The sequence below is a fragment of the Hemiscyllium ocellatum genome, chromosome 31 (assembly GCF_020745735.1).
Source record: "Hemiscyllium ocellatum isolate sHemOce1 chromosome 31, sHemOce1.pat.X.cur, whole genome shotgun sequence".
Classification (NCBI taxonomy): domain Eukaryota; kingdom Metazoa; phylum Chordata; class Chondrichthyes; order Orectolobiformes; family Hemiscylliidae; genus Hemiscyllium; species Hemiscyllium ocellatum.
Window position 1 is genome coordinate 52,904,046 of NC_083431.1, and position 22,618 is coordinate 52,926,663.

The following is a 22,618-nucleotide window of genomic DNA, read 5'->3' on the forward strand; positions in this document are numbered from 1 at the left end:
TTGTGCTCAGTTTCACTTGCCATTAACCAACCTCCCCATATAAGGTGGTAAAGCCTTTGCAAATTGTAGCAAAATTTCTTAATGATTGGCATGCAGTAGTGGTATCTCTTTGGGGCATTATTCCAATCCTTTGAGTCAATGTGTACTCTGAGCTTTTCAGAGTGTCTCTTCTTACAGTAGGCAGCTTTCACTTTTGGATCCTGTATTCTTGATACAATCCTGTCTTGAATTAGTTCATCATTTAACTGCGCATATTCACAGGCTCCTGCAAACTGAGTTAACAATGGTACATCGTGATAAATGTTTTCACTATGTTCCCTAATACTGAATACAGATCGTTCATATGAAAATGTTTGCTTGAAACTCAAGATGTATCTTCAAAAGATTTTAAAGTTTCTTCCATTTTCAAAAATCTCTTGTATTGTGTAATTCTGCTATTGCTTATGATAGAGTTTCCCATTTGGTCTCATGTTCCCAGTCATTTGAACAGGCATTTTCCTTAAGCTGTGATTTCACTGTGATTTTTGTTTTCTCTTTTTTCCACCCACAATAGCAGCTCACAGCTCTACAACTGTGTTTCTTTTTATTTAGCTTTGGAAACATCTTGCTTCTGAAACCATACAGCACAGGTGCGTGTTCAACACGAGGACTTCATTCAAGTCAAATGCAAGATGTCTGCCTACAGGGCATGTGCCTTATGGTAGATGTCACATGTCTATGGCAGCTAAGTAGAGATTTGTACAATACAGAATGTTTACAAGGAATATTTCCAGGTCAAGGCTAAAGATGCAAAGGATAGGGTCATTTATGATAATATTCATAAAAACTTCAAATTGTGAATGCTGAACATGCACAGAACACCGTGAAATGGAGATGGATATATGGATCCGATAGAGGTGATTGAGAGATATTTTGTGATCAAAACATAAATTCGAACTCATCAGTGAGTTGTTGAAAATATCTGAAGTGTTACTAGATCCTGGTGCGAGAGAAAATTGTTGATCAGGAGTGAGAGAGAGAGCAAGTTTGTACGTGCGCATAATGTGTCAAATGAATTAAAATCAACGATTCTGAATCAGTGAAAATTTTACAAATAAACAGCAAATTGACAATGAGAGAAAAAATGTAGACAAGACCAGCATAAAAGGCATGAATCTGAAAGGAGTGGATCATCGATACGGCGAGAGTTTGGATAAAAGGTTTATATTTACTCATGATTCATAAACACCACATTCCTGATGACTGTGGGAATTTGGATGCTTTGAAACATTATTCTTTAGTTCCCCTTTTATACAGTTGTTTAATTCAGTGAAAGTACTATTTTAAAAGTAGACACACTTGAGATGAAGTTCTCAGTCAAAATAAAAACATGTATTGTGAAGATTCATTCAGTTGTCTCTATGACTACATACAGAATGCAGTGAGTGGCTCATTTGTCTGTGTGACTGGATTTCTCTTTTTGAAAGGATTCAAAAACTATTCAAATCCTTAAAGGAATCAGAGCTGCTGTAAACACGGGAGATTTGGCAGTGCATGGAAAACATTGCACAATGGTGGCAGTGGGGACAGAGTGAAGTAAGACTGAATGTTTAAATCCTTGAATACAACAATTTGTTGCAACGAAGGAGAAGCACAGCTCTGACCTTCACAGAAAGGGTCGTCCAAAAGAGGGAACCAGACACAGCAAGGTCCAAGAGCTGAAGCCTGGAGCCAATAATTAGGAACATAGACCAATAGTTGGTTAAGTTCGTCTTCCCCCTCTAAACTGGGACAGAAGTTGAAAGTAGTACAGGGAGAAACTAATATTTATATTAACTTTATAGTGTAATTAATTAAACTCCACAACTCTAGCTAATTGTTGAGTGATAATTTCACAACCTAATTAATTAAGCAAGAAGCAAAATAAAGATAGCAGGCCAGGTTCTTGCCATAGTGTGTGGGAGGTGTGATGGATGCCATGCTGTTGCTCTTCAGTGCATATAGTTTAACAAATTGATGAAACAGATTGACAAACTGTTAACATTATCATGGGGAATGTTACAAATTAACATGTGGCACAGTAGTCAGAGCAGAGCAGTGTAGATCAGCATGGCATGTGTATGAAGAGTTCTTCGGAATCCCTTCAATGAAGAACACTTTGCTTAGGCTACCAATCATTGCCACAAACTGCAAACCACTGAAATCACACCACTGCCAAAAATTTGTATTTTTGGCCCTTCTACCAACATACAGAATACCATGACAGAGATCACAAAAAAAAGAGGTATTATTGTTGTACAAAGGGAAGGTCTTAAACCCTGGGATAGCACCGGCAAGCAACTGGAAGAAATGGCAACAACACTCAAGACATGATCCAAGAATCAGTACCTCAGAAGAATGAGTTAATTGAAGGGAGAGGGGCATTGGAATCGTAGTTGACAGGAAAGACAGTGTTCTGGTGAAATCAACTAGAAAAGACAAATGCAACTGGGGTTGCAAGACCACGGAGCCAGTGTTCACATTTTTCCCACTGAAAAGAGCTTCATGATGGAGACTGTGCATGTTGAGGCGTGACAGAGGTCCAGCACTGGGAGTCACAGTGCGAGAGGTGTGACAGAGGTCCAGCACTGGGAGTCACAGCGCGAGAGGCGTGAGAGGTCCAAAGCCAAACAAAACGTCATACAGCACAGAAACAGAACAGAACTTTTGGTCCAACCAGTCCATGCCAACCATAATCTCAAAATAAACTAGTCCCACCTGTCTGCGCTTGGCCCATATCCCTCCAAACATTTCTTATTCATGTTCTTATCTAAACTTCTTTTAAACATTGTAACTGTTATCTTCATCCACCACTTCCTCTGGAAGTTCATTACACACACTAACAACTCTAAGTAAAAAAAAAAGTCTCTCGTGTCTTTAAATCTTTCTCCTCTCATCTTAAAATATGCCCCCTAGTCTTGAAATCCTGGAACCAAGCGATAAAACACCTGTCAGTCATTTGCCTTATCTATGATTTTATAAACCTGTATAAGGTCACCTCTCAACCTCCTACACTTCAGTGAAAAAAGTCCCAGCCTATCCAACCTCTCTTTATAACTCAAACCCTCCACTCCCAGCATTATCCTGTAATTCACTTCTGAACACTCTCCAGTTTGATAATACCTTTCCTATCATAGGGCAACCAGAACTGTACTCCAGAAGAGGCCTCACCAATGTCTTGTATAACCTCAACATAATGTCCTTACTCCTATACTCAATGGTCTGAGCAATGAAGGCAAGCGTGTTATACGCCTTGTTAACCACCCTGTCTAATGTGAGGCAAACTTCAAAGAATTATTACCTGAACTCATAGGTCTCTCTGTTCTATAACACTATCCAAGGCCCTACTTTTAATTGTAGAAAATGTGTAAGTCTAGTACTGGATTTGCAGAATGGGAGGCATGACAGAGGTCCTGTAGTCCAACCACAACAATCTCCAGGTTTAGTTGACCCTAATCCTAACTATCCTCTTGTTTTCCAAATCAAGAAAATATCAGTCAAAGGGAAAGTTTTGGGGAAAGAGAACACTTGAGAAGCAACAGACATCAACGTCATGGCAATGAATTATTCAGCAGTGGCTATAGCTGTGCCTCCAAGATCTTGCAATTGTGGAGGCGGACAGTCAGGCAATAAAGATAGTGGTTTTCAATGATTATAGGTTCATTCTTTTCCTTTTCAGGAAATGGTACAGGAAATCCAAGTGAAGTATAACTCACTTAATCACTTGTTCACTAAACTCCATTTTTCGGAATCACTGCTGTGAATTACAAGTGAAATTCTATACAGGCTGGATGCAGTGAACGAAAAAAATTACAGAAGATATTATTATTAATAAAGATAATATTAATGGGTATTTACTCAAAAGTTGTCCGGACATCATGGGGGATGGGAATGTGACAACCCAACCACGGGGTTATGCTGAAATCCAGAAAGTATGTAGGATTTTAAAAAAAATATATAAAGACCCAGAAATACCCGTACTACAACCTTCTGGGTTCAATAAGAACTATCATTTTCTCTTTTGACCCCAAGGATCATAGATTTGTTAATGATTGGGAGTTATTACCAGAATCCTGAAAAACTCTAATGATGCTGACCATTGGCAGATTTTAAACAGTGGAAAATCAATAAAGGCTCATTCTTTGTGATCGTGCACGCTTGCAAGTGAGTATAACCAATGATGCCCCTTCATTAGTTTTATGAAGATACAAGCCCTCTGGCTTCATCATACTGGCTATCATCATCTCCTTTTGCAGGAGGCCTTCATTACCCTCAGCAGGCAAGTATCACTGTGAATGTTTGACTGTTCTCAGTGATCTGTGCATGATTCTGCTAGTCGGTGGTAGACTTCCATGAACTTGCGTTGCACAGCCATAAGACATAGGAGTGGAAGTAAGGCCATTCGGCCCATCGAGTCCACTCCGCCATTCAATCATGGCTGATGGGCATTTCAATTCCATTTACCCGTATTCTCCCCGTAGCCCTTAATTCCTCGAGACATCAAGAATCTATCAATCTCTGCCTTGAAGACATTTAGCGTCCCGGCCTCCACTGCACTCTGCGGCAGTGAATTCCACAGGCCCACCACTCTCTGGCTGAAGAAATGTCTCCACATTTCTGTTCTGAATTGAACCCCTCTAATTCTAAGGCTGTGTCCATGGGTCCTAGTCTCGATTAAATTAGATTACTTACAGCGTGGAAACAGGCCCTTCGGCCCAACAAGTCCACACCAACCCGCCGAAGCGCAACCCACCCATACCCCTACATTTACCCCTTACCTAACACTACGGGCAATTTAGCATGGCCAATTCACCTGACCCGCACATCTTTGGACTGTGGGAGGAAACTGGAGCACCCAGAGGAAACCCACGCAGACACGGGGAGAACGTGCAAACTCCACACAGTCAGTTGCCTGAGATGGGAATTGAACCCAGGTCTCTGGCGCTGTGAGGCAGCAGTGCTAACCACTGTGCCACCCAATGGAAAAAATTTCCTAGTGTCCACCCTTTCCAAGCCATGTATTATCTTGTAAGTTTCTACTAAGTCTCCCCTTAATCTTCTAAACTCCAATGAATACAATCCCAGGATCCTCAGCAGTTCCTCATATGTTCGACCAACCATTCCAGGGATCATCCGTGTGAATCTCCGCTGGACACGTTCCAGTGCCAGTATGTCCTTCCTGAGGTCTGGGGACCAAAACTGGACACAGTACTCCAAATGGGGCCTAACCAGAGCTTTATAAAGTCTCAGTAGCACAACGGTGCTTTTATATTCCAACCCTCTTGAGATAAGTGACAACATTGCATTCGCTTTCTTAATCACGGACTCAACCTGGATGTTTACCTTTAGAGAATCCCCAACTAGCATTCCCAGATCCCTTTGTACTTTGGCTTTACGAATTTTCTCACCGTTTAGAAAGTAGTCTGTGCTTTTATTCTTTTTTCCAAAGTTCAAGACCTCGCATTTGCTCATATTGAATTCCATCAGCCATTTCCTGGACCACTCTCCCAAACTGTCTAGATCCTTCTGCAGCCTCCCCACTTCCTCAGTACTACCTGCCTGTCCACCTAACTTCGTATCATCAGCAAACTTCGCTAGAATGCCCCCAGTCCCTTCATCCAGATCATTAAGCCAATAGAATTGCTTCCTGCTGCTGCTGACAATGTCACACTGTCTAGCTCCTTTAATAGCAAAATTCTTGAACCTCCAGATACATGTACTGCGAGCAAGAACAATGAGAATCCAATGGGTGTTTCCCCTCAGATCAATTATTTTGAGAATGGTTTCTAAAATTCAAAGTGCTGCTCTGTGAAACCGTTTGAAGTTGAACAACATACCAGCGACAAAATGGGTTCCCATTCACCTTCAACAGGAAGACAAAATGGGTGACAATGTATGGGCAGCCTCGACAACAGAGTACTAACTCAGTCACCCATTTAGTATTACTTACCAAAGTGAAATACATTTGTAACAAATAATAGCAATCTCAATAATCACATGTTAGTGCTTTTATGTGAAATATTTCTACAGAATCCTCCTGTACATCCAGATATCGGAGCAGAAAAATGACCCTTACCCGGGATCCATGCAGTCCTGAATGTCAGCCACCCAGGAGTGTTTCTGTAAGGAGTCAATTGTTTCCAGGATATACTCGGCACCATTCTCCACCTGTTCCAGAACAAATCACAAGTGTCTTTCCAGTGAAATAGGATCTCACACCAAAATAAAATCACATACATATTCTCAGAGTGTTCGGTACCATTTCTGAGGACAAGTCAGTCTGTGGTTCGGCAGCACTTTAGCCTATGGTAATTTGTCAGCAGAATGCTGCTACCCTTATCTAAAGTAGGTAATGGTCAAGCAACACAACTGTATGATCTCGCATTTGTATACCAGCTACTTGACTGTGGGTCAAACGTACATTCTCCTGACTAGATTTTGAGTTCCATAATCCACATCTAGAAAATGGCTTTTAACCCTTAATTCCAAAATGTGCATGTTTTTCAAAAAACAGGATTTCTACAGAGACAATAACTGCAGGTGTAAAAACAATTCCACGTGGGACTGAGGGGACCTAACACCTAAATATATCAAAGAACTTCAAGCAGACTGGACTGTGAAATCTTGTGATTACAAAGGTAACAAGGAACCTGATGACTCCCTGCTCAGCAGCAATCCACCAACAAAAGCACAGTTTACATTTTTCCCTTAGAAGAAGAACACACAAGGACAATAGTTAAAAATACCTGTTTCAATTCTGTTGGAGTGGCCTACTGGGACTGAATGCACCGTGTGCCTGCTTGGGTTGTAGCATTAGTGTGCTGTCAAAGTCACAGTTGAAGAGCTATCCCTAGTTAACCCTGTATAGCAGATAAAGAAATTTTCTCACTCTAAATTTCTTTCAGTTAACAAGAAAGGAATCAGCATAAAGGAGCTTCCATCAGTCTACAAAATCAACTGTTCACCTACCAATATCAACACGACCACTGCAATGCAATAATGTCCACAATGTCGTCTCCTTGAGCAACTCCGAGGCTGATCAATTTAACCTTCCTTTCCCACTTTTAACTTTTTGGACACCGCTCATTTCTAATCTGTGTTTTTGAATGTTGCATTACTAATTATTCCGAGGTTTACTCAGTAATAAATTCACCTTTTGTTAAAGCCTGGTTAAATTGGCTCCTTTGCAAACAGAAGTTTGTTTGAGTCGAGGAAAAATGCATCCTCAAGAAAGGGACTTTTTCTGAAATCTATCTGCTGCAGTTAACCGAGGGGTTGGCTAAATGAGTAAGGGGCCAGCTCATCCCTCCTCACCTGGGAGTTTAACAGTTTGCAACATCCTGTGTCGAATACTGATAAATTAAGGAACCTCGGCTGCAAACTTACTAACTGTGCCTCTTGGTGTATGTAATATAATATCATATAATATAGCAATATAGTGACATAGTGTGCCTGGCTTTGGCCCATTTCCCTTTTGCTCAGCGGGAATTCATGAGTCAGGTTTAAAATTGGCAAAGGTTGGAGGGTTTGAGCTATGGCAGAGAGGCTGAACAGGCTGGGGCTGTTTTCCCTGGAGCGTTGGAGGCTGAGGGGTGACCACATAGAGGTTTATAAAATCATGAGGGACATGGATAGGATAAACAGACAAAGTCTTTCCCCTGGGGTGGGATGGCAGGTGGGACTAGATTGGGTTGGGATATCTGGTCGGCATGGATGAGTTGGACCAAAGGGTCTGTTTCCATGCTGTACATCTCTATGACTATGACTATCTTACTGGCATCTGGTTGTAACATTAGACTAGGTTACATTTTAGTAACATTTTTGATTAGGTTAAGACAATTGGTAGAGACCTCTGACTTTGGTTTAACTCTTAGTGAGACCATCTGGTGCATTTGATTAATGGTGCAAGAACACTTACAAGCTGAAGCCCAAATAGACTTTGGACAACCTATGGCTTTATCATTGGAAATTGCGCCAAGTAGAACATACAAGTTGCAGGATATTCCAATAGAAGTGGATACCCGTACCACTCTGAACGAGCTTGGAGAATATCACTTGAGTGAAGGCAATGCCTAGCCTCACTCAGGACATATCCTAATCAGATAGACTCTAGGTTAGCCCATTGCAAGACCCCAAAAGAGAGCCAAGCCTCGGTCAAAAGTTTAAAATTTCCTTCAGGATCCTGGCTAGAAACCCATCGTAGTTGCTGCCAACACGCGGACTTGGAATATTACAAGAGTCCTACTAGACCTAAACTGAGTAAGATAACTCACAGGCCAATATTCAGGACAGCTCACATCTTGGCATGTCCACCGATATCTGCTTTAGATCAATTAAATTGCTTAGCAACATCAAAATCAGAACCAAGATAGATAAACATCTAGTTAAACAGTCACCCAGTCCTAATGGAGGTCAATACTAGTGCAGCCGTATCAGTGATTGCAGAAAATCTTTAGTAAAATTTACTCTGGAGTCCAACTCTTAACTCTGTGCAAGACCTCAGGCAGGCTTAGAACCTATACCGGGGAACTTTACAGATTAAGGATACAACTTCAGTTCTGATCTCTTCTGAGGTTCAGTTAGCAATGACTGTAGTAAAAGTCTCAGGCCCAAGCTAGATGGGACGAAATTGGTTGTGAACGATTCACCTAGATTGGCTCAACAGGTTTCAATTAAAGAGTAGCTACCTTAGTCCCTAGACCTTCCTCGCAGACTTAACTATCAGAGGAGCCAAGGCCCTCTTGCATGTTGACAAGAAAACAATTCCATGATTCTGTAAGACCTGCTCAGTGCCATTTGCCTGACAGACTAAAGAAAGAAGGGGAAAAAAATCAAACCATTCCGATTTGCAGAATAGGCAGCACCGGACCAAATGATTATGAAAAGCCTGATGGGTCAGTTTGCCTTTCTGGGAATTTTGAATGAATGGTAAAGCACTTTTCACAGCTGGTTAGTTACCTAAGGATTAATATGCAAAACTGCCAATGGGGCTGTCCTTCACAAAGCTGGGCCTGAACCAGGCCTATTCGCAAAGGTGTTTAGATCAAAATTCCCAGAAAGATCCTACAATTAATACCCATAAGGGCGTGTACCAATATACAAGACTGCCATTTGGGTTCTTGTCTGCCATGTTTCAGCAGAGGGGAGAGCATTTTGCAAGGTTTACCGCAGATGGCCATTTACCTAGATGACATCCTAATAACAGGAAAACTAATAACAAACACTAAGAGAACTTGGATATAGTCCCAAGGCATTTTTCTAAGGTGGGCATACCTACGAAGGGAAAAAATAATGTGCGCTCTGGGTCCCCCAAGTGACCTACTTGGGCTACAGAGTTAACAAGACTGGGTTATACCAGTTGGAAGATAAAGGGAGGATGATCAAAAAAATGTTCCAGCTTTCACATCCAGTAGCTTAGTTTATTTCTTGGGCTGGTAAATTACTGCAGCAAGTTCATACATAACCTAGCCTCCATCCTGGCACCTTTGCATCAACTCCTTAAAAACACAAAAGGATCAGCCTTGGAAATAGTCACATACAGCTGCAGCTTTCAGAGACGTGAGGAAACAGCTACAGTCTGATCCCAAGATAGATCTGGTATTGACACGTGATGTCTCGCCAAACAACATGAACATACAGAGAGCCCTCTGCATCACACATCACCCACTGGCCTGGCAGGAAGAAGTCTAAACTTTGAAGGCAGGTTTAAAGCAACAGCCTCACTCAACACCAAACCTATTTGATTATAGGACCAAATGGTCCTATTCAATTAGTGGACCATTCTTCACGCAACTACGGGACAGGTCCCCATTAGTAACTCAGCTGGAGAAGACTTTCACCATACTGTTCTTTGCAGATAGAAAAAAAAAATCAACCCACTGTACATGCTTCAACACAAAATAGTTGACAATTATTCACTGGCATATCTCACAGGGCAATTTCCTGACTGAATCGGTCTAGTTTTAAACATAAATAAAGCCAGGTGGCTTTCATGGCAACACCTTTGCAGTCTCAATTCATGTACCAAACAGAACTCTCCTCTTATGTGGCATGAATGCTGGTTTTCCCTTTGAATTGGTATTCTTGCCAAGTTGTCCTGACAAAGTAAAGCAAAACTTTCAATAAATATGTCTTTTGTCAGCATTACTTATAATGTTATTAATCATGTACCTGTTTTGAAGTGCTATTAAATTTATCTAAAAATACTTGCCTCAAGCGCAGTAAACTTAGTCTATATGGATTTCACAAAGGCCTTTGACAAGGTCCCATATGATTGGCTGCTCTGGAAGGTTAGATCACATGGAATCCAGGGGGAGCTGGGAAATTGGATACACAATTAGCTTGATGGTTGGAAGCAGAGGATAATAGTGTCAGATTGGAGGCCTGTGACTAGTGGTGTGCCTCAGGGGGTCGGTGCTGGGCCCAGTGCTGTTTGTTATCTATATCAATGATTTGGATGAGAATGTAAAAAGTGTAATTAGTTTGCAGATGACACCAAAATAGGCTGTATAATGGACAATGAGGAAGTGATCAACTGGCGAAGTCGGCCAAGAAACAGCAAATGGAGCTTAATACAGATAAGTGTGAGATCTTGCATTTTGGAAAGTCAAATCAAGGTAGGAGTTTCATGGTAAACGGAAGGGCCTTAAAGAGTGGCATGGAACAGAGGGATCTTGGAGTTCAGGTGCACGGTTTTCTGAAAGCAGAGAATAGACAGGGCTGTGAAAGAGGCCTCTGTCACACAGGCCTTCATCAGTCAGGGAATTGAGTAGAGAAGTTGGGAAGTAGATTTGTAGCTCAGGTTGAGATTCTGGATGTAAGTTTGCTTGCTGAGTTGGAAGGTTTGTTTTCATCACCATAGTAGGTAACATCATCAATGAGCCTCTGGTGAAGCACTGGTAGTATGGCCCGCTTTTTGTTTATGTGTTTAAGTTTCCATGGGTTGGTGATGTCATTTCCTGTTTTTTTCTCAGGGGGCAGTAAATGGGATCCAAGTCAAATGTGTTTGTTGAGTACGCTCCGGTTGGAATGCTATGCTTCTAGGAGTTCTTATGCATGTCTCTGTTTGGTTTGTCCTCGGATGGATGTGGTGCCCCAGTCAAAGTGGTGGCCTTCCTCATCTGGATGTAAAGGCACAAGTGAAAGTGGGTCATGTCTTTTTGTGACTAGTTGACGTTCATGTATCCTGGTGGCTAGCTTTCTGCCTGTTCATCCAATGTAGTGTTTGCTACAGTTCTTGCAGGGTATTTTGTAAATGACATTAGTTTTGATTGTTATCTGTATAGGATTTTTCAAGTTCATTAGTTGCTGTTTTAGTGTGTTGGTGGGTTTATGGACTACCATGATGCCAAGGGGTCCGAGTGGTCTAGCAGTAATTTCCAAGATGTCTTTGATGTAGGAGAGAGTGGCTAGGGTTTTGTCTGCTTGTTTGGGTTGGTTTTGCTGAGAAATCAGCAGACCGTGTTGATTGGGTACCCATTCTTTTTGAATACACTGTATAGGTGATTTCCCTCTGCTCTGCATAGTTCCTCTGTGCTGCAGTGTGTGGTGGCTCGTTGAAATACTGTTCTAAGCAGCTCCATTTATGGATGTTGGAATGATTGCTTCTGTAGTTCAATATTTGGTCTGTCTGTGTTGTTTTCCTGTAGACGCCGGCTGTTCGCTGTACAGTGACAACAAGGAATGGCAGTTTGCTGTTGTTTTCCTCCTCTTTAGTGAATTTTATGCCAGTAAGGGTATTATTGATGTTTTGGAGGTTTCCTCTAATTTGTTTCATTTAGTGATGACAAAGATGTCATCCATGTGGCGGACCCAAAGTTTGGGTTGGATGGTTGGCAGAACTGTAACAAACACTACATTGGACAAACTATCTACCAGGATACATGAACATCAAATGGTCACAAAAAGACATGACCCACTCTCACTAGTATCCTTACATATGTATGAGGAAAGACACCATTTTGACTGGGACAACACATCCATCCTAGGACAAGCCAAACAGAGACATGCACAAAAATTCCTAGAAGCATGGCATTCCAACTGGAACTCTATCAACAAACACATTGACTTGGATCCCCTTACCACCCCGTGAGAAAAAGAACCGGAAATGACATCACCACAGGAAATGGCCCCACCAACTCAAGGAAACCTACACATAAATAAAAAGCAGGTCATACCACGAGTGCTTCACCAGAGGCTCACTGACAATGATATATAGTAGGGTAATAAAACGTCTGAAAACAAACCTTCCAGCTCAGCGAGCTAACTTATATCCAGTTATGTTGCAGTTATACAGGATGTTAGTGAGGCTGCACTTGGAGTATTGTGTTCCGTTTTGATCAACTTGCTATAGGAAGGATGTTATTAAAGTGGAAAGAGCGCAGAAGAAATTTACAAGGATGTTGCCAGGACTCAAAAGGTCTGAGTTCTAGCTTATCCAAACTCTCACTATTTTCTTTAGGACATAGGAGACTGAGGGGGGATCTTATTGAAGTATATAAGGTCGTGAGAGGCATGGATAGGGTGAACATACTCAGTCTTTTTCCCAGGTTTGGGGAATCAAGGACTAGAGGGCATCAGTTTAAGTTTAGAGGGGAAAGAATAAAAAGGAACCTGAGAGGCAACACTTTTACACAGAGGGTGGTATGCATATGGAATGAGCTGCCAACTGAAAAGTGATTGAGGCAGGTACATTAACAACATTTAAAAGGCATTTGGGCAAATACTTGGACAGGAAAGATTGAGAAGGATATGGGCCAAGTGCAGGAAAATGGGGTTAGAGAGGATGGACATTTTAGTTGGCGTGGATCAGTTTGGGCTGAAGGGCCTGTCTCTATGCTGTAGGACTCTGACTGTGTAAAAGTGTATGTGGATGGTAAACTATCCAAATGTTGAATCCAGCCCCATGACCTGAATCAATATAGAGCATCTCATACTCACATCATACCACTGGAGATCATATCAATGGAAGGAGTGGGTTGACTGGTCACTCAAAAAAAAACCATAAGAGCTTTGCTTTATTATATTGATTAGTAATCGATCATAATTAGAGGAAAGAGTACTGTTTCCGATCTATCGACTAGCATCTCAATGTTCACTTTTCTGACTTGAGGTTTTTCATTGGGGAGAAAGTAGTGAGTGAGAGACCATTTTATAATTATTGAGGAAATAAAGCAAGATTTAAATCCTCTGCTTTCCTGATGAATGAATAAAGTGATCAAGTCAGAACCATCTCTATTTCAGAACCGAGAGCTTTTCTCAGAAGGTTCCAGATGTTTGGCAATTGCTCAACTGATGTTCCAACTTCCTGATCCGTTCCCATGGAATCAGCAACACCAGGACCTCCACATGGCTCCAACGTACAATTCCATTGACATTTCAGCAATGACCATCTTCCTATTGGACCAGGGCCTTGTGATATATGGCCTCAATCTGTAACAGTTCCAAGGACAGTAAACGCAATGCATTTTTGGAGACACTGACTCAGTTTATATGTATACACTGAGACACGCCAGAAGTCAAAGTTGCAGCTGGAAGCGGTCAGTCTTTGTTAACATGGTGAAAAAAAGACATGTTGAAATGGCTTAATGCAAATGAAATACAGCAAAAGGAACTGTACAACTCACCAATACTTAGCTTTTGGACAGTAGAAACACCAGAATAGCAAGGGCTTGATCTGTCTTGGACATGATAATGCGATAAATGAGACTTTGTAACATTCCTCTATTGTCTAGGCTTTGACCTACAGTTCATCACTTAGACTCTGCAAAGACTTTTCGGTCTAGTCTTTAAATCTACATACCTCGCTGTTGCCTAATATGTAGGAAATACACTTCACTCAGCTCTAATGGGGGAGGGGGGGGGAATTGCAGTGAATTGATATAGAGTAGTTTAATCACTGGACTAGTATTCCAGAGGAGCAGGAAAATCAACATTTCGGGCAAAAACCTTCATTCCTGATGAAAGAATTTTGCCCTAAACATTGATTTTCCTGCTCCTTAGATGCTGCCTGACCTACTGTGCTTTTCCAGCACTACTTTAATCTTGACTCTAATCTCCAGCATTTGTAGTACCCACTTTCGCCTAGTAGTCCAGATACAAAGGTAAATTTCTCAAGACTTGGATTTAAATCCCACAGCAACAGGTTATGATATTTCAATTTTATAACATTGTGGAATTTAAAAGTCTAATATTTATTGTTAAAAGGAGGAAATGTGACATACATGTGACTCACAGAAATGTGACCCCCTTAACCTCCCTCTGAAATGGCCTTCAGAGCCACTTCAAAGTAATAGTATTAAACCACAAAAACGTCTCAAAAGAATGAAACCAGACAGCCTACCTGGCAGCACCTTTACACTGGAGAGGACAACAATAAACTCAGTCCTGTCAATGCTGAAGTGTCTCACAGACCACTCAAGCAACAGCCCAACAATCATACTCATGGAATTATACCTCTCAAATAATGTCCCCCTGGCTGGTTCAAAAGCAATAGAGGTGTTAGCACAACAATATACACAGTCAGGAGTGAGTTGCCTTGGGAGTCCTCAACATTGACTCTGCACCCCCATGAAGTCATTAAGTCAAACGTTGACAAGAAAATCAGCTGCTTACCAGCTGCTGCCTTCTTTCAGTTGATGGATCAGTACTCCTCTACTGAGGAGAACAAGGATGCAGAATGGGGGACTTTAACGTCTATCACCAAGAGTGGCTCACTCGCTCGCTGCGGAACTGAGCGAACTGGTCAGGTCCTAAACAACAGAGCTGCTAAACTAGGTCTGCAGCAAGTGTCGAGGGAACAGGCAACAAGAGGAAAAAACATACATGACCTCATCCTTACCAGTCTGCTGGCTGCATCTGTCCATGACAGTTTTGGTAAGAGTGACTACCATAATCCTGGCGGAGACAAAAGTCCTACCTTTACATCGAGAATAACTTCCATTGTGTTAGATTAGATTAGATTACTTACAGTGTCGAAACAGGCCCTTCGGCCCAACAAGTCCACACCGACCCGCCGAAGCGCAACCCACCCATACCCCTACATATACCCCTTACCTAACACTACAGGCAATTTAGCATGGCCAATTCACCTGACCCGCACATCTTTGGACTGTGGGAGGAAACCGGAGCACCCGGAGGAAACCCACGCAGACACGGGGAGACGTGCAAACTCCACACAGTCAGTCGCCTGAGGTGGGAATTGAACCCAGGTCCCTGGTGCTGTGAGGCAGCATGCTAACCACTATGCCACCGTGCCGCCCATAGTGTTGTGTGGCACTATGACCATGCTAAATGGCACAGACTTCAAACAGATCTAGCAACTCAAGACTGGACCTCCATGAGGCACTGTGGGCCATCAATGGCAACAAAGTTACAATCAAACACTATCTGCAACCTCATGGCCCAGTATAATCCCCCACACCACCATTTTCATAATGTCTGGTGGACAGTCCATTTTAGCCTGTCATAAAAGGTTTCTCCATCACAGATTGCAGTCTTTAGCTGATTTGACTCACTCCATTAAGAAATGGTTGGAGGCACTGCATACTGTAAAGGCTATGGGCCCTGACAATAATTTGGCAATAGTATTGAAAACTTGTACTCCAGAACTTTCCACACCCCCAACCAAGCTGTTTCAACACAAATGCTCTAACAGCAAGACAGTGGCGAGTGGTCATGTCACTGGACAGAAAAATATTCTGGAGATCTGTGTTCAAACCCCACAACAGATGGTGAAATCGGAATTCAGTAAAAAATTGGAACTAAAAAGCTATCCTAATGGTGACCATGTAACCATCATTGGTTGTCTAATAATAAATTATGGTTCATTAACATCCTTTAGGGAAGGAAATCTACCATCTTTTATGTGACTCCATACCCTCAGTGACACGGTTAACTCTCATTTCCACTCTGAAATAGTCTAACCAGAGTAGTTATGAATGGACGGTAGTGATGCCCACAACTGATGACTATATTTTTCCAACAAATGTACAGTTACAATACTAAAATTACCAAGGTATGTCCACAGAAAGCAGGACAAATCCAATCTGGCCAATAACTGCCCCAGTCTACTTTCATTCATCAGTGAAGTGATGGAAGGTGTCAGTGCTGTCAAGCTACACTTGCTCAGCAATAACCGAACACTTACTAAGAGTTAGGAGAAAGTGAGGATTGCAGATACTGGAGAGTCAGAATCGAAAAGTGTGGTGCTGAAAAAGGCAGCATCCAAGGAGCAGGAGAGTCAATGTTTCCGGCATAGAGTTACCTATGAGTTAGTTCAGCTTTTGCTATAGTCAGTCATTACATCCTTGGTTCAAACCCAGATAAAAGAAGTGAATTCCAGAGATGATGATTCCTGGCCTCTGACATCAAATCCAGGCATCCCAGTATGGTGTGATGACTTCCTGGCCTCTGGTAGTCATCTCCCGATATAGTGTGGTGACCTCCCGGACTATTGCAACAGCCTCCCAGGGTGGCGCTCTCAGTCGCGCGTGGCAGTCTAAAGTGATCTGCAAGATGAAGTCTTGTGCAGTCTAGAGCCAGGGCTGTTGCAGACTGAAGGCTAGGTCTCAACGTGGTCTAGGTTGGAAGACTGTTGTTCTGAACTGTTATTTCTGTAACACTGGACATTTTTTTTCCTCTATTTTCTAAAATCTCATAACTAAAGATGTGCCTAGGTACCTTTGTACCTAAGAAGGCACTGCAAGTGGCAACATACAGACTTTTCACTGTATTCATTGAGTCCAAGTGACAATAAAGCTAATTCTATTCCTAAAGGTGAGGAGAGTGCGACAGACACACTGACATCAAGCCTGCATTTGACCAATTGTGACCGAGCAAAACTAGGAATTAGCAGGAAAATTCTACACTAGCTTGGGAGTCAAAGTTCACATTTTGCCTCTATTGAAGGTCAAAGGTGAATGTTGCCGATGACTGCAAAATGTTCAACTGAGTACAGGCAATAATACTGGCACAGCCAGTGATGCCCAAGCTCAATTAATTTTTTAGACAAAAAAAAAAGAGGAATTGGCAGGCTGTAAATGGCTTAGAGCGGGAGGTATTCCCCATCAGAATTTCCCATCTTTGACCTGCTTTCATAGTCACTATATTTATTGGCCTGATCTAATTAATTGCCTGATCAGTGATGACCACCAGGATGTTGATAAAGTAAATGTTTCAGTGATGGGAATGCCACTGATTAGATTCTCTCTCGATCTCCAGGTGGTCAGTGCCTGGTACTAGTGTGATACCAATGTTTCTTGCCACTTATCTGCCACAGCCTGAAGGCTGCCCCAGTCTTGCTGCATGTGTCTACAAATTGATTCAAAATGTGAGGAGTCGCAAATGGTGCTGAACATTGTTGGCTCATGATTGCACATCATTAATTCTGAATCTATGATGGAAGGAAGGAGAAATAACTGAAGTTAGTTGAGCCTAAGATGCTATCTTGAAGAACTCCAGATGTGCTGGAACTGATCTGATTAACCTCCAATGACTACAATCATCTTCTTTATTAGGATGTATCATCCCAGCCGGTGGAGAGTTTTCCCTCAACCCCCAATTACTCCAGTTTTGCCAGACTCCTTGATGCTACACTCAGTCAAATGTAACCTCTATCAAATGCCATCATTGTCACCTTCGCTCTGGGGATCAGTTGTTTTGTCCACATTTGGATCAAGGTTGTAATGAGATTGAGGGCAGAGTACCCTGGAACAACAGTACTACCAATTCTAGACAGACAATCTCCAATGTTTTACTGATTATTTCTTGTAAATTGTGTGCTGAACCTGTGACAACAAAAAAGGAAGAAATACATTTAAGAAAAACGTGACTAGCCTAAAAGTTAAAGCAGTTGCTGCATTAAAGAACAGCTGGAAGTACGTTATCAACATGTTCACTTGGTTGAAGGTCGGTTATGTTTTTTTCAGCATTTCAATGGTTTCTTTGCACTGATTTTGATTTAAGATTGCAAAAAAGATTCTTCCCATCAGGGACCATTAAATGTATCATTAATTGATGCTTGCCAGGAAACCATGTAGACATTTAATTATAACAGTCAAGTCAGGAAATTCTTGCCTGAAGCCAATTGCACTGCTCCTGGTGGGATAATGTCTGAATATACACACACCCACATACACACACACACACACCCCCACAAATTCTTATTTAACCATTTAAAATTGGCTCCACTGACAAACCCGATAGTTCAGAAAGTGAATAATTGAGTCATATGGTACCAAAACTCTCAGATTTAATCCCTGAGGTTACTGAGTTAGATGATGCGAAAGGATGGGGGAGGGGTGGGCTGTTTAACAATTGACCCCAGTATCCCTATATATTAAGGGCAACCAAAGATGTATGGAAGGAATTGAAGCACTGACAACATTGCAGAGAGAATACTGACAAATTGTTAGCTAAACGTAAAACACTATCATTGTGTAGACAGAGTCCGGTACTGGGAATGTGGAACCATCCTGTTGCATGGAATGAGCTCATGAGAACTCCCTCTCAACATTTAGTCACGTCTTTGTGAGGAAATTATGCAACAGGCATTGTGACAAGGCCAGATTTACTTGTAATGCCCAGAAGATAGGAAGTGAGAGATTCTAAATAGTTATTTTTAAATGATATCATCTTGCTTAAGTTCCTTTTTTTAAAACAAATGGACTTTTGCTAGGTTCTTGTCCACCGAATACAGAGGGGGCAAGTTGACTGTTTATATAAATGTTCAGCAATTACCAGAACAAAAGTGGACTCAGTAACTCCTTAGAATGTCACATTTTGCATTTGTGTGAACGTTCCTGTGAAGCCAACAAAAGAATCTCAGATGATATGACTCTTAAACCAGTTTGGTTTAAAAGAAAATCACTAATACTCACTCTACTTGACCTGGTGATGGCCCCTCAGTTATCCCATTCATGGACATGAATCATTACAGAATCTCACAAATGTTGCTAACATTTCTGGTTTTGATTCACTGATGTCTTTAGTTGGTTGCTAGTAACACCAGAAAAGAACTCCTAAGCAGTTTCAGGCTTAGCTAACCTCTGCCTGTGATTTCAATCTTGATGGAATACAAAGTGGGAAAGTGTGAGGTTACGTACTTCAGTAGGAAGAGTAGAGGCATAGAATATTTTCTAAATGGAGAAAGGTGTCAGAAATCTGAATCACAAAGGGACTTGGGACTCTTGAGGTTAACAGGCAGGTTCAGTTGGCAGTTAGGAAGGCAAATACAATGTAAGCATTCATTTTGAAAGGATAAGAATACAATAGCAGGGATGATTTGGAGAAGCCGATGCTGGACTGGGGCAGACAAAGCACAGCACCAGGTTATAGTCCTACAGGTTTATATGGAAGCACTAGCTTTTGGAGTGCTGCCTCTTCATCAGGTGGGTTGTGTGATGAAGGAGCAGCACTTCGGAAGCTAGTGCTTCCAAATAAACCTGTTGGACCATAACCTGGCGTTGTGTAAGTTTTAACAGCAGGGATGTGCTGCTCAGGCTGGATAAGGCTTTGGTCAGACCACATTTGGAGTATTGTGAGCAGTTTGGGCCCAATATCTAAGGAAGGATGTGTTGGCCTTGGAGGGGTCCGAAAGAAGTTTACAAGAATAATCCCAGGAATGAAGGGCTTGTCATATGAAGAGCGGTTGAGGACTCGGAGTCTGCATTCAATGGAGTTTAGAAGGATAAGTGGGAATCTCATTGTACAGAAAATGGAGAGGCCTGAATAGAGTGGATATGGAGAAGATACTTCCACTAATAGGAGAGACTAGGACCCATGGGGACACAGTCTGAGTGAAGGGACAATGCTTTAGAATTGAGATAAGGAGGACTTTCTTTGGCCAGAGGGTGGTGAATCAGTGGAAATGATTGCCGCAAAAGGCTGTGGAGGCCAAGTCATTGAGTGTATTTAAGAAAGAGAAGGTTAGGTTCTTGATTAGTCAGGGGATCAAAGGTTATGGGGAGGAGGCAAGAGAACAGGGTTGAGAACCATCAGCCTTGATCAAATTGTGGAGAAAACCCAAATGGCCTAACTCTGGTTCTATATTTTATTAAGGTCTCTCTCAATAGTCTGATTTCTGGAAAGAATTCCATTCCAAATAGCTACAACACTGGCATCAATGTGAAAAATAACCTTGGTGTGTCTTATACATAAAAAGCAGGATGAATTCAACTCAGCCAATCAATGCCTCATCAATCTACTCTCAATTATCAGTAAAATGATGGAAGGGATCATCAACAGTGCTATCAAGCAGCATGTGCTCAGCAAAGCCCAGTTTGGCATGTTCTGAGGAAGGGTCACTGGACCCGAAATGTTAAGGCTGATTTCTCTCCACAGATGCTGCCAGACTTGCTGAGCTTTTCCAGAAATTTGTGTTTTTATTTTTGATATCAAGAAAAGGCAAGAGTAAGGACAGTGGCCAACTGGACTAAGTTAAAAATCACACAACACCAGGTTATAGTCTAACAGATTTAATTGGAAGCACAGCTTTTTGAGTGCTGCTCCGTCATCAGGTGGTTGTTGGGCTAAAACCTAGAGATGTCATTCAGTCCTATTTCTAATCAAAGATTAGCTCTTTATTTCATATAAATAAATCTCCGATTCTACGTTATTCTTATATAGTTAATGTTTTTAATAGGAGGGGTTTAGGGTTAGTTGGAGCACAGGGGATGCTCCAAAGTTTGACCAAGATTGACTCAGAGGCAGGAAGCAAAGAGAAACAGGCTAAAGGTGTTTTTGAGACCATCAGGTTGTTTCCAGGGGCTCCCCAGCACTGAGCACTGAATCCCTTCCGGTTTGTCATATCTATCAATGAGCTGGACTAGAATGAGTCATGAATGAGAAATTCGCCAATGATACTTGCTTGGTCACGATAAAGAAAGTTGTAGACTGCAGGAAGACATCAATGGAGTAGCAAGATGAACAGAACAGTGGCAAATAGAGTTCACGTTGGAGAAGTGAGGGATAAAGCATTTGGGGCTAACAAGATAAGGAAACATACAATAAATGGGAAGAAACTGAGAAGTGTAGAGGAACAGAGAACTTGGAATACACATTCACATAACCTGAGAGGCATAAAATACAAAAGCTGAGAGGTTATGCTCAAATTGTATAAAACTCTAGTTAGTTCACAGCTGGAATACTGTATGCGACTCTAGTCTCTGTGCTGTAGGAAAAATATGATTTCACTATAAATGATACAGAAGAGGTTTATGAGGATTTTGCCTCCACTGGAGAATTGAGCTTTGTGTAAAAATTAAATAGTCTGGAGTTATTTTCTTTGGAACAGTGGATACTGAAGGGGAAATTGAATTGCAGAATGAAACATTGAGGGCTGTAGACACAGTAGATAGAAAGAACCCAAGAGATCCTAGTTGCCTGAGAGATGGCCTTAATGTCTTATATCTGCACAATACCACATCTCAAAATGATTCCAGTTTCAATCAGATATTTTAATCAACCAAGCTACGGAAAGAATATGAGTAGGCAGAAAATATTTAAATATTCATCTTACAAAACACAAATGGTTCAAATGTATATTCAAGAAAAACCTCTGAACAATGCCAAGAAGGATCAACCTGCTCAATAAGAAAGGATGCGCATTCTTGCTTGTGGTATAAACCTGGTATGAGGCCACTGGTTAGTCACACAATCACCCTTTCCCATACATCCCACACTTACCTTCAGCACAAAGGTGTTGTCCTTATCAGGCATTTCTAGCGGCATTGTAGTCCTGACCTTGACAATTGCAGAGAGTGGGATGCTGACTCTGGGCTTGGTAGACTGTTAAAGAAAGACTCAGGTCATTATGTGTCACTGATCACTTCAAAGCATCTAGCAGAGTTCAGACACTGACCAAGTAATCCTTCTCTAGGTAATCCTTGAGACATTACAGGAAAGCTCAAGCCAGATTATCTTAACAGAGTTACCCACCATCCATACAGAGTCATAGATAAAAGGGACCTGACCAAAACATCAACTCTCCTGCTCCTCATACGTTGCCTGACCTGTTGTGCTTTTTCCAACACCACATTATCTATCCATGTAGATAAAATTCACACAACACCAGGTTATAGTCCAACAGGTTTATTTGGAAGTGCTAGTTTCCAGAGTGCTGCTCCTTCATCAGGGGACTAATGGGGCAGTACCATAGGACACAGAATTTAAAGCACAAGATCAAAGTGTCATAAAACTCACGTGGTGTTTTTAACAAACCTAGATTTCTGTTAAGTCTTAATCACTTAGAATGGGGATGCAGCTTATAATTATAAACCTTAAGTTATCTCAAGAATGTGACTTGAAAGAGGTTCTGGGATTTACAGATTAATGAATTGAAACCTGCAACCCATTCCATATGATTAAGACTTAACAGCAATCTAGGTTTGCTCAATACATCACATCAGTTTTATGTAACTTTGATCTTTCACTATAAATTCTATGTCCAGTGATCCTGCCCCACTAGCTACCTGATGAAGGAGCAGCACTCCGAAAACTTATGTTATCAAATTAACCTGTTGAACTATAACCTGGTACTGTGAGATTTTTAACTTTGGCCACTCCAGTCTGACACTGGTACCTCCATAGCACGGTTTCCATA

The 22,618-nt window shown here is 41.6% G+C and overlaps 1 protein-coding gene across 4 annotated transcripts in view; it reads right to left on the bottom strand.

Annotated features, from left to right (window-relative positions):
• Positions 1-22,618, bottom strand: part of LOC132830315 (SH2B adapter protein 2) — a 128,728-nt gene that overhangs the window by 40,105 nt on the left and 66,005 nt on the right. For all 4 annotated transcript variants that reach the window (XM_060847914.1, XM_060847913.1, XM_060847915.1 and 1 more), the window contains 2 exons: positions 21,703-21,804; positions 6,095-6,186 (listed from right to left, as the gene is read on the bottom strand). In XM_060847914.1, the coding sequence (XP_060703897.1) occupies positions 6,095-6,186; positions 21,703-21,804 (194 nt within the window). The remainder of the gene's footprint in view (positions 1-6,094; positions 6,187-21,702; positions 21,805-22,618) is intronic.